General features: G+C 38.4%; 1 protein-coding gene across 15 annotated transcripts in view; it reads left to right on the top strand.

Annotated features, from left to right (window-relative positions):
• The window catches only part of phtf (putative homeodomain transcription factor), a 260,330-nt gene extending 249,413 nt beyond the window's left edge, over positions 1-10,917 (top strand). For 14 of the 15 annotated variants that reach the window (XM_071664936.1, XM_071664929.1, XM_071664942.1 and 11 more), the window contains 2 exons: positions 6,615-6,807; positions 9,187-10,917. In XM_071664936.1, coding sequence (XP_071521037.1) covers positions 6,615-6,807; positions 9,187-9,339 — 346 coding nt within the window. In that variant the 3' untranslated portion in view covers positions 9,340-10,917. Of the gene's footprint in view, positions 1-6,614; positions 6,808-9,186 lie in introns of those variants that run through there. The other variant, XM_071664944.1, reaches the window with a different exon arrangement.
• The last annotated feature ends 1,370 nt before the right edge of the window (positions 10,918-12,287 follow it).

Raw genomic sequence — 12,287 nt, 5'->3', positions numbered from 1 at the left:
GGTCACATGGAGAGAATGAGTGAGGAAAGATTGACCAAGAGGGTATATGTGTCAGAGGTGGAGGGAACGAGAAGTGGGAGACCAAATTGGAGGTGGAAAGATGGAGTGAAAAAGATTTTGAGTGATCGGGGCCTGAACATGCAGGACGGTGAAAGGCATGCAAGGAATAGAGTGAATTGGAATGATGTGGTATATCGGGGTCGACATACTGTCAATTGATTGAACCAGGGCATGTGAAGCGTCTGTGGTAAACCATGGAAAGTTCTGTGTGGCCTGGATGTGGAAAGGGAGCTGTGGTTTCGGTGCATTATTACATGACAGCTAGAGACTGAGTGTGAACGAATGTGGCCTTTGTTGTCTTTTCCTAGCACTACCTCGCACACATGAGGGGGGAAATGGTTTTTATTTCATGTGTGGCGGGGTGGCGATGGGAATGAATAAAGGCAGACAGTATGAATTATGTACATGTGTATATATGTATATGTCTGTGTGTGTGTATATATATATTTTTTTTTTTTTTTTGCTTTGTCGCTGTCTCCCGCGTTTGCGAGGTAGCGCAAGGAAACAGACAAAAGAAATGGCCCAACCCACCCCATACACATGTATATACATACGTCCACACACACGCAAATATACATACCTACACAGCTTTCCATGGTTTACCCCAGACGCTTCACATGCCTTGATTCAATCCACTGACAGCACGTCAACCCCGGTATACCACATCGCTCCAATTCACTCTATTCCTTGCCCTCCTTTCACCCTCCTGCATGTTCAGGCCCCAATCACACAAAATCTTTTTCACTCCATCTTTCCACCTCCAATTTGGTCTCCCTCTTCTCCTCGTTCCCTCCACCTCTGACACATATATCCTCTTGGTCAATCTTTCCTCACTCATTCTCTCCATGTGACCAAACCATTTCAAAACACCCTCTTCTGCTCTCTCAACCACGCTCTTTTTATTTCCACACATCTCTCTTACCCTTACGTTACTTACTCGATCAAACCACCTCACACCACACATTGTCCTCAAACATCTCATTTCCAGCACATCCATCCTCCTGCGCACAACTCTATCCATAGTCCACGCCTCGCAACCATACAACATTGTTGGAACCACTATTCCTTCAAACATACCCATTTTGCTTTCCGAGATAATGTTCTCGACTTCCACACATTCTTCAAGGCTCCCAGAATTTTCGCCCCCTCCCCCACCCTATGATCCACTTCCGCTTCCATGGTTCCATCTGCTGCCAGATCCACTCCCAGATATCTAAAACACTTCACTTCCTCCAGTTTTTCTCCATTCAAACTCGCCTCCCAATTGACTTGACCCTCAACCCTACTGTACTTAATAACCTTGCTCTTATTCACATTTACTCTTAACTTTCTTCTTTCACACACTTTACCAAACTCAGTCACCAGCTTCTGCAGTTTCTCACATGAATCAGCCACCAGCGCTGTATCATCAGCGAACAACAACTGACTCACTTCCCAAGCTCTCTCATCCCCAACAGACTTCATACTTGCCCCTCTTTCCTAAACTCTTGCATTCACCTCCCTAACAACCCCATCCATAAACAAATTAAACAACCATGGAGACATCACACACCCCTGCCGCAAACCTACATTCACTGAGAACCAATCACTTTCCTCTCTTCCTACACGTACACATGCCTTACATCCTCGATAAAAACTTTTCACTGCTTCTAACAACTTGCCTCCCACACCATATATTCTTAATACCTTCCACAGAGCATCTCTATCAACTCTATCATATGCCTTCTCCAGATCCATAAATGCTACATACAAATCCATTTGCTTTTCTAAGTATTTCTCACATACATTCTTCAAAGCAAACACCTGATCCACACATCCTCTACCACTTCTGAAACCACACTGCTCTTCCCCAATCTGATGCTCTGTACATGCCTTCACCCTCTCAATCAATACCCTCCCATATAATTTGCCAGGAATACTCAACAAACTTATACCTCTGTAATTTGAGCACTCACTCTTATCCCCTTTGCCTTTGTACAATGGCACTATGCATGCATTCTGCCAATCCTCAGGCACCTCACCATGAGTCATACATACATTAAATAACCTTACCAACCAGTCAACAATACAGTCACCCCCTTTTTTAATAAATTCCACTGCAATACCATCCAAACCTGCTGCCTTGCCGGCTTTCATCTTCCGCAAAGCTTTTACTACCTCTTCTCTGTTTACCAACTCATTTTCCCTAACCCTCGCACTTTGCACACCACCTCGACCAAAACACCCTATATCTGCCACTCTATCATCAAACACATTCAACAAACCTTCAAAATACTCACTCCATCTCCTTCTCACATCACCACTACTTGTTATCATCTCCCCATTTGCGCCCTTCACTGAAGTTCCCATTTGCTCCCTTGTCTTACGCACTTTATTTACCTCCTTCCAGAACATCTTTTTATTCTCCCTAAAATTTAATGATACTCTCTCACCCCAACTCTCATTTGCCCTTTTTTTCACCTCTTGCACCTTTCTCTTGACCTCCTGTCTCTTTCTTTTATACGTCTCCCACTCAATTGCATTTTTTCCCTGCAAAAATCGTCCAAATGCCTCTCTCTTCTCTTTCACTAATACTCTTACTTTTTCATCCCACCACTCACTACCCTTTCTAATCAACCCACCTCCCACTCTTCTCATGCCACAAGCATCTTTTGCGCAATCCATCACTGATTCCCTAAATACATCCCATTCCTCCCCCACTCCCCTTACTTCCATTGTTCTCACCTTTTTCCATTCTGTACTCACTCTCTCCTGGTACTTCCTCACACAAGTCTCCTTCCCAAGCTCACTTACTCTCACCACCCTCTTCACCCCAACATTCACTCTTCTTTTCTGAAAACCCATACAAATCTTCACCTTAGCCTCCACAAGATAATGATCAGACATCCCTCCAGTTGCACCTCTCAGCACATTAACATCCAAAAGTCTCTCTTTCGCGCGCCTGTCAATTAACACATAATCCAATAACGCTCTCTGGCCATCTCTCCTACTTACATAAGTATACTTATGTATATCTCGCTTTTTAAACCAGGTATTCCCAATCATCAGTCCTTTTTCCGCACATAAATCTACAAGCTCTTCACCATTTCCATTTACAACACTGAACACCCCATGTATACCAATTATTCCCTCAACTGCCACATTACTCACCTTTGCATTCAAATCACCCAACACTATAACCCGGTCTCGTGCATCAAAACCACTAACACACTCATTCAGCTGCTCCCAAAACACTTGCCTCTCATGATCTTTCTTCTCATGCCCAGGTGCATATGCACCAATAATCACCCATCTCTCTCCATCAACTTTCAGTTTTACCCATATTAATCAAGAATTTACTTTCTTACATTCTATCACATACTTCCACAACTCCTGTTTCAGGAGGACTGCTACTCCTTCCCTTGCTCTTGTCCTCTCACTAACCCCTGACTTTACTCCCAAGACATTCCCAAACCACTCTTCCCCTTTACCCTTGAGCTTCGTTTCACTCAGAGCCAAAACATCCAGGTTCCGTTCCTCAAACATACTACCTATCTCTCCTTTTTTCACATCTTGGTTACATCCACACACATTTAGGCACCCCAATCTGAGCCTTCGAGGAGGATGAGCACTCCCCGCGTGACTCCTTCTTCTGCTTCCCATTTTAGAAAGTTAAAAAAATACAAGGAGGGGAGGATTTCTGGCCCCCCGCTCCCGTCCCCTCTAGTCGCTTTCTACGACACGCGAGGAATGCGTGGGAAGTTTTAGATATCTGGGAGTGGATCTGGCAGCGGATGGAACCATGGAAGCAGAAGTGGATCATAGGGTGGGGGAGGGGGCGAAAATTCTGAGAGCCTTGAAGAATGTGTGGAAGTCGAGAACATTATCTCGGAAAGCAAAAATGAGTATGTTTGAAGGAATAGTGGTTCCACCAATGTTGTATGGTTGTGAGGCGTGGGCTATGGATAGAGTTGTGCGCAGGAGGATGGATGTGCTGGAAATGAGATGTTTGAGGACAATGTGTGGTGTGAGGTGGTTTGATCGAGTAAGTAACGTAAGGGTAAGAGAGATGTGTGGAAATAAAAAGAGCGTGGTTGAGAGAGCAGAAGAGGGTGTTTTCAAATGGTTTGGGCACATGGAGAGAATGAGTGAGGAAAGATTGACCAAGAGGATATATGTGTCGGAGGTGGAGGGAACGAGGAGAAGAGGGAGACCAAATTGGAGGTGGAAAGATGGAGTGAAAAAGATTTTGTGTGATCGGGGCCTGAACATGCAGGAGGGTGAAAGGAGGGCAAGGAATAGAGTGAATTGGAGCAATGTGGTATACCGGGGTTGACGTGCTGTCAGTGGATTAAATCGGGGCATGTGAAGCGTCTGGGGTAAACCATGGAAAGCTGTGTAGGTATGTATATTTTGCGTGTGTGGACGTATGTATATACAGGTGTATGGGGGTGGGTTGGGCCATTTCTTTCGTCTGTTTCCTTGCACTACCTCGCAAACGCGGGAGACAGCAGCAAAAAAAAAAAAAATATATATATATATATATATATGTATATGTTGAGATGTATAGGTGTGTATATTTGCGTGTGTGGACGTGTATGTATATACATGTGTATGTGGGTGGGTTGGGCCATTCTTTCGTCTGTTTCCTTGCCCTACCTCGCTAATGCGAGAGACAGTGACAAAGCAAAGAAAAAAAAAAATAGATATTAGTTATGGAATTCTGTTCCTGGGAGGTAATCATGACTGCTTTGTGTACTAAGTCTTGTGAGTTTCAACCATTATTGCTTTATACAAATGAGAGTGTGTTATTTTGTAGGTTCTTTTTAGAGTACAAGACAGAAAAATTAAGTAATATGAAATGCATTTAGAAGATTTGTTTTAAGAGAAGTTATACAATATTGCTCTCAATCCCAAACACACTTGAGAGCAAACTCTTTGTTACTTGTCGAAGTTCATACTCTCTGTGTATAACTTCCAAATATAAATCAAAATATCTTTGGAAAGTAATACAGAAACATATAATGAGAATTTTTCACTAACATGGTGTTTTAACAAAAGTTGAGGAAAGGAACAATGTGACATTTGCTATGATAACACAGATATTTCATATATTGGACCCATATGGACATATGTGGTTCTTAGTAACTTAATCAGGTTGCAAGATCTATTACTTGACTTATATTTTTTCCCTCTTGTATGAGATCTTGTAAGCAGTCATTCTGGTGTTCAGTTGTTTTATATTCCTTTTTTAAACATACATAATTACATCACTAATTTCTTTTTATATACACAATACTGTAACTTTTATTTCCTTAGTGAGGTAGCATGTTGAACAAACAGCAGCCTCATTTGTGCATGTCTGCTCTCTGTTTGTCGTACATAATGCACCATAAACATGGAGAGGTACCTAAAGAACTGCTATGAATGAAGAACCTGAATTCAAGAAGATAGATAAAATAGCACTTTTAAGCCAAGTATGAATGATATGATAGAACTTTAAAAAGAGAAGGAAAGCTATGAATAAAAATGTTCAACATGAGAAGCAATATGGAATACTGCTGCATGGAAAATTGCCAGTTAAAACATAGGTGAATATAAAGATGCTGTTAAGGATATAGAAACACTTCAGAAGCAAAATTAATGGTCTGGAGCATATGAACTATTACGAGAGGTCAAAAGAAGATGAGCTGTACAGCATAGGAGGAACAGGGAGGTGTTATGAGAAAATAATTGCATGGCAACAAAAAAGGCATATTTTTTTCATCTTGAAAGCGTTACATCAAGGGAAATACATAAGTATCAAGTTGGGAGTAATTCATGGAACATGCCAACAAGATATCGAATGAAAAGTTAGGAATGGCCTGAAAAACAAACAGGATAGTGAATTACATGCCAAACACACTGTCGTATGTTTGGTTGCTTAACCTGTGAAAGGTTAGGGAAGACATGGAAGAGCATGGTGGCTGAGGGAAGCATTTGAACTAGGTCAAGATGAGAATAGCCAAACTATTCAGATGGTTTGATGTATACCAAGCTAGATTTCTCAGTACCAGTGAAAGAGGTGTTTGGATAGAACTAATCAATAAGTACTTGAAGTGTATGTAAAGGGTTTTTGCACATATGATTAAAATTGTGTGTATTACATTTGAATAGACAGTTATGTTACTTTTTTTTGTAATATGTTCTTACAGCCATATTTCTTACTTTTCCTTCATTCATCAACTTTGGGAGTTCTACAATCATATCATCATGTTTTGGACATTTTTATTTTCACGATGTTTCCTTATAGACTTCTACTTTCATATTATCACATTTTTGACATTCTTATTATTTTCGTGATGTTTCTTTTAAGATGTCAGCTAGATTAGCTCTTTTTTTTATATGAGAACCAAATTAACTTGCTGTGTTCTTCTGCTGCTAGGTCTTTAAAGTTTATGAATAAAGGTTTATTATAATAGAAGCAGTGCAGTTGAAATTTGTACCAGTTGCTTACTCTGAAATTCAAGAAATGAATCATATGATATAGAGATTGATAAAGATGAAAGAAGAATTATCTCCCTATAATTTTGCAGGTGTTTTGCAATTGGTATCTACTTGATTCGGTTCATGACACTGGGGGCCATGATTAACAAGAAGTACTCTAGTCTTTCAGTCCTTATTACAGAACAGATTAACATGTATTTACACATGGAGCAGAAACCACAGAAGAAAGATGAGCTCACCCTTGCCAACAATGTTCTAAAACTTGTTTCTGTGCTCCTCAAGGTTAGTCATAATTTCATATTGCTTTGTGCTTCATTGCAGATGTGAGAAATATGCATGTTTGATATTACAAGTAAATCTCAGTTTGATGTGATTTTTGCATTTATCAAAACATGTTGCTGATGAAAGTGAGATAGTTTTTTATTTAAGAATATTGAAAAGAAAACAGGTCACAGAATGGAGCTTTTTTAGGAACATAGATTATATAGAAGAAGTGAAAGATTATGGGTATGAATGGGGCATCATGGGAGGAATATGCAAAAATGTGTGGAGAATGATATGATGGTAAGATGTTGAGCCATACTGCTATGGGTGGAAGGAAGTATATCAGATATAGATATAAAGAAAAGTTGTCTGTATTTGACATGAAGCTGTAGAAACATTTTGCAGATTGCTTTATCACTATGAACTCTTAGACAAAAATACAGGAAAAAAAATATTACCAAAACAAATTGATAACATCTTACATCTTTCTCTCACACCAACCTCTTTAATTGTACTCCCATACACTTTCCTTGTAAACTCCATTTTTTGCATTTGTGATGTCCCCCATGGTTGTTCAGTTTGTTTATGAATAGGGTGGTAAGGGAGGTAAATGCAATAGTCTCGGAGAGAGGGGCATATATGTAGCCTTTGGGGTATGAGAGGGCATGGGAAGAGAGTCGTTTGGTGTTTGCTGATGATACAGCACTAATGGTAAATTTGATTAAGAAACTACAGATGTTGATGACTGAATTTGGAAGAGTGTGTGAAAGAGAAAGTTGTGAGTGAATGAGAATAAAAGCAAGGTTATTAGGTTTAGTAGGGTTGAGAGACAGGTTGGTTGGGGTGTGATTTTTAGTGGAGAAAATTGGAGGAATTTTAGTGTTTTATGCTTCTTGGGGACATGGCAGCAAAGAGAACCATAGAAGCAGAAGTGAGTCATTGGGTAGGGGGATTGGGTGAAGGTTCTGGGAACATTGAAGAATATGTGGAAAGAGCGAACGTTATGTGAGAGGGAAAAAATGGGATATGTTTGAAGGAATAGTAGCCCCAACATTATTATATGGATGCAAGGCATGGACTTTAGATAAGGCCATGTGGAGGAGGATGGATGTGATGGAAATTAAATGTTTGAAAACAGTATGTGGTTTGAGGTGGTTTGATCGAGTTAGTAATGAAAGGGGTAAGAGAGAGAGATGTGGTAATGAAAAGAGTGTAGTTGAGAGAGCAGAGGAGGGTGTTCTGAAATGGTTTGCACATATGGAGAGAGCAAGTGAGGAAAAGCTGTCAAAGATGATATATGTGTCAGAAGTGGAGGGAAAAAAGAGAACAGGAAGACCAAATTGGAGATGGAAGGATGGAGTGAAAAAAGTTTTGAGTGATCAGGGCCTAAATATACAGGAGGGTGAAAGGTGTGCATGGGATAAAGTGAATTGGAATGATGTGATATACAAGTGTCAACATGCTGTTATTGGACTGAACCAGGGTATTTGAAGTGCTGGGGATAAACCATGGAAAGGCCTATGGGGCCTGGTTGTGGATAAGGAGCTGTGGTCATAGTGCATTATGCATGACAGCTAGAGAATGGATGTGAGCAGATGTGGCTTTTTTTCTTATGTTCCTGGCGCTGTCCCAGTAGCACAGGAAATGGTGATCAAATATGAAAGAAAGAAAGAAAAAAAAAGATGCATCCACATATGCACTTAATTCACTGCTTTGAAATAGGAGTGTAGTTAATGATTATAGATTGAATAAGTATCTGTTTAGGCAAAGGAGCTTGAAAAAACATTGCATATAAATCCCCTGTATTCACTGTAGAGTTAGGTGTTAGTGAGCCTGTTGTCTATCAGTCCCTGGCTGTTTAGATTTAGTTGTATGATTGGCTAACCCACAATGAGGTAGTTTGATTCCTGTTTTGTGGATGATTTGCTTTACTGAAAAGAATGCCTAGCATGTATCCTATGTTTTTTTTTGCAGAAAAGAGTCTTTCATCACAGAATTTATTTTCTTATACTTTTAGAGGAGTGCCTGACTAAACCATCCTTAACGAACAGGTGTAACATAGCCAACCATGCTAATTGAAACTGAAGTAACCAAATATAACATAGATGAGGGAGTTTGTTGTGTAAAAGTTAGGAGGAAAGTGACTTTAATAAAACCAAGATATCCAGTCTGTGGTTTTTTACTGCTTAGCTGATTTACTTCTTACTGATTTACATACTAGCTTTTGTGAAGAATATCTGTGAGTACTATATGATTAATATGAGATTAAAAGTTAAAAGTTAACTAACAGTCATATAAATTTTACCTTTCCCTTCAGAAATGTTTTGAGATCATAGATATTTTCTTTTCTCATGGAAGAATTATTCTTTCAAATTAAAAACATGTGATCCTCAACAGGAGCTAGAGAGCCCATTCAAAATCTCTGGTTTATCAGCAAATCCTCTCCTGTACAACATTACACGTCTGGTTGTCCTCTCAGCCTGCTCTGGAGTACTCTCAGATCTGCTTGGCTTCAAACTTAAGCTTCATAAAATCAAGTTCAAGGAGTGAGTTTCAGATGTTGTGTATAGTGCAATAAACAAGTGGAGAATGTGAATCTATTGAATAATTGACCACTTGGTCTTTCAGAAGCAATGGAATAAATTTAGTTGTTTTTAAGTAGAATCTTTTTTTACATAATCATTTTTCTTGTTTAATTTTAAATTCAGATGGTTTTATCATTTGAAGGATGGCCCTATGTGCATATAATTCTAGACATAATATACTCAGTCCATATACTACACAAAGGTTTTGTGTTGTGATATTCATAGGTTAAGAAGTGAATTAAATGATATCATGAATTCTCAAGTCATTAAAGATACAGCATACCACTTTGAAATAAAAGATGATAAAATTAATGAATTATAATTATATGAGTAACTGAAACTAGCTTATTAGATTTTAATTAAAGCATCATTGAAGTGCGTAAGAAAACAAAGAGATAGAACTTTGATTTACTTTTCCTCCTATGTGGTGGTTATCAGTACTTTCAACCCTACAGTTTAAACATGCTTTAACTACTTTTCCTTTTATTCCTATTTACAATATTGTTTGTGCACTTGAAAAACATTTTTATAAGCAATCATATTAAATAGAGGAAGATACAAACTCCACTTTCGTAGGAAAGTTTTTAGAGCAAGACACTGTATATATTTTGCCTTGGGAACAATCAGTCCATGATATCATATTTCAAATTTTCATAAAAAAGGAGAAACTGCATGGATGAACATGTTCAGTAATTTGTAAGAATGAAAGAAATGCTGTTTTTCCTGAATTTTAATGAATTTTATTTTATTATACAGTTGTTACCTTTTAAAGTGTCTTTCATACTCACACATTACATAATAGATCAGTTTTAATCTAGTCATAGCTCATTGTTCCTACTGCTTTTAGTAATTATTTGCAAATATAAATATTTGCAGAAACTCTTAAAGTAGTTTAGCAACACAAAATGAGTTCTTTACATATTTATGTTAGGTAGGACATACATTTAAGAAGGTAATCAATATTTGTTAAATTTTCATGATTTAAGGTTTTGATACGCTGTTGGGATATTGCTCACAAAAGTTGTTTTAGTCAATGTGTGCATTTTATTTATCACTATATTCCTTTGATGTTATGAAGTATTAGTTTAATTTGATCTCATTCATAAGTGATGGCTTAATTGACAAGATAACCAATTAATTTGTATAAAAGTAGAATTCATTGACCATGATAACTTTGATATAATGAACTGTATATTTTCTGTATATCCCTTACTTGAATGTTCTTGATCCCTGGTTTTTTTTTTTTTTATATATAGCAGCTTCCTGTACCATTTGACACATTATTAGGGAGTGTGTACAAGTGGAACAGATTAGAAATTTGACTTTATCAAATCTGACTTTTACATCTTACAAATGATATAAAGTTAATGAACTTTCCATCAGCAAATAATGTTTGTAATGAACCTCTTTATATCAGCTATCAATCTGAAATATTTCATTTACCTAGCACAAATTAATTTTGAGCATTGTGCTTTACTTTTACACACTTAGTTTTCAGAAAGAAACCTAGTGTGTTTATGAATAAATCTTTGATGAAAGCAAATCTCCATAGATAAATCTGAGTAAATCCTTACTACTTGTATATTTTTTTCTGCTCAGGGGTTTAAGATATTCATTATGATAGCACAATAGAAGCTGTGTTAATGTATAATACTTGATTGATATTATGAGGTTAATGCTTTTTAGGTGATTCAGAAAAGGGGGAAACTTATTCTCTTGATTAACCTTTTAAAAGTTAGTTTTTGCTCTTTTATTTTTTGTAGTTGTTGTCACTGTACATGTAGGAGGTTGGTTATGTAGGAAATGAAATGTTTCAGGACAGTAAGTGGCTTAAGGAGGGTTGGTCAAATATGAAATTACAGGGAAAAAGGGCTGTAGTAGGTTCAGTGTAGTAGGAAGAAGAGTGAATACGAAAGAAGTGAAGAGAGTGTGCTGAAATGGTTTGGACATACAGAGGATGGGTGAGGAGAATCTGACTGTGGATATATATGTTAGATGTGCAGGGAACAAGGAGAAGGGGGACACTGAGGAGGAGGTAGGAGTTAAAAGATGCTTTAAGTGATCATGGCATGAATGTGCAGGAGGATGAGAGGCATGATGGGAGAGCAAATTGAAGCATTGTGTATACAGAGGGTGACATGCTAAACTGGAGCTCATAAAGTGGCCAGGGGAAACCACAGAAAGGTCTTTGTGGCCTGGCTTTGAGGATGGATCTTGGGTTTTCTTGCACTGTACATGAAAAATAGAGTGTAGATGCAAGCAAATGAGAGTGCCTCATCTGTTTCTGGCACAATCTTGATATGCAGGAATTAGTGGTGTGAAAAAAATCTTATTGCCAGGCAACTTCCATTGTGAGTCTGTCTGCACATTAAATGATGTTGGTTTCATAAACAGTCCTTAATTTTGTGGCAGTTAATAGGTTTCATTCTAGACTGATGTCCTCTACTTGGAAAGCAGAAATATGTAGAGTGATTTGAAATGCAGAGAAAGGTTTTCTCAAGGATGTAAGGCATGTGTGCAAGTAGGAAGAGAGGAAAGTGAATGGCTCCAAGTGAAGTGCGGTTTGTGGCTGGAGTGTGATGTCACCATAGTTGTTCAATTTGTGTACAGATAGGGTGGTAATGTGAAATTCTTGGAGAGAGGGGCAAGTATGTAGTCTGTGGGGGATGAGAGGGCCTGGAAAGTTAGTTTTTGCTTATGATACGGAACTGGTGACTGATTTGAGTGAGAAACGGCAAAAGTTGGTGACTGAGTTTGAAAGAGCATGTGAAAGGAGAAAGTTTATTAGGTTCAACAGGGTTGTCGGACAGGTTAGTTTGGGTGTGAGTTTGAATGGAGAAAAATTTGAGGAAGTGAAGTGTTTTAGATACTTGGGGTTGACATGACAGTAAAGGGAAACCATGGAAGCAGAAA

This window comes from Panulirus ornatus, chromosome 9, assembly GCF_036320965.1.
Source record: "Panulirus ornatus isolate Po-2019 chromosome 9, ASM3632096v1, whole genome shotgun sequence".
In the NCBI taxonomy this organism is placed as follows: Eukaryota; Metazoa; Arthropoda; class Malacostraca; order Decapoda; family Palinuridae; genus Panulirus; species Panulirus ornatus.
Note: the sequence above shows the minus strand (reverse complement) of the source record. Positions and strands in the feature narration are given on the sequence as shown.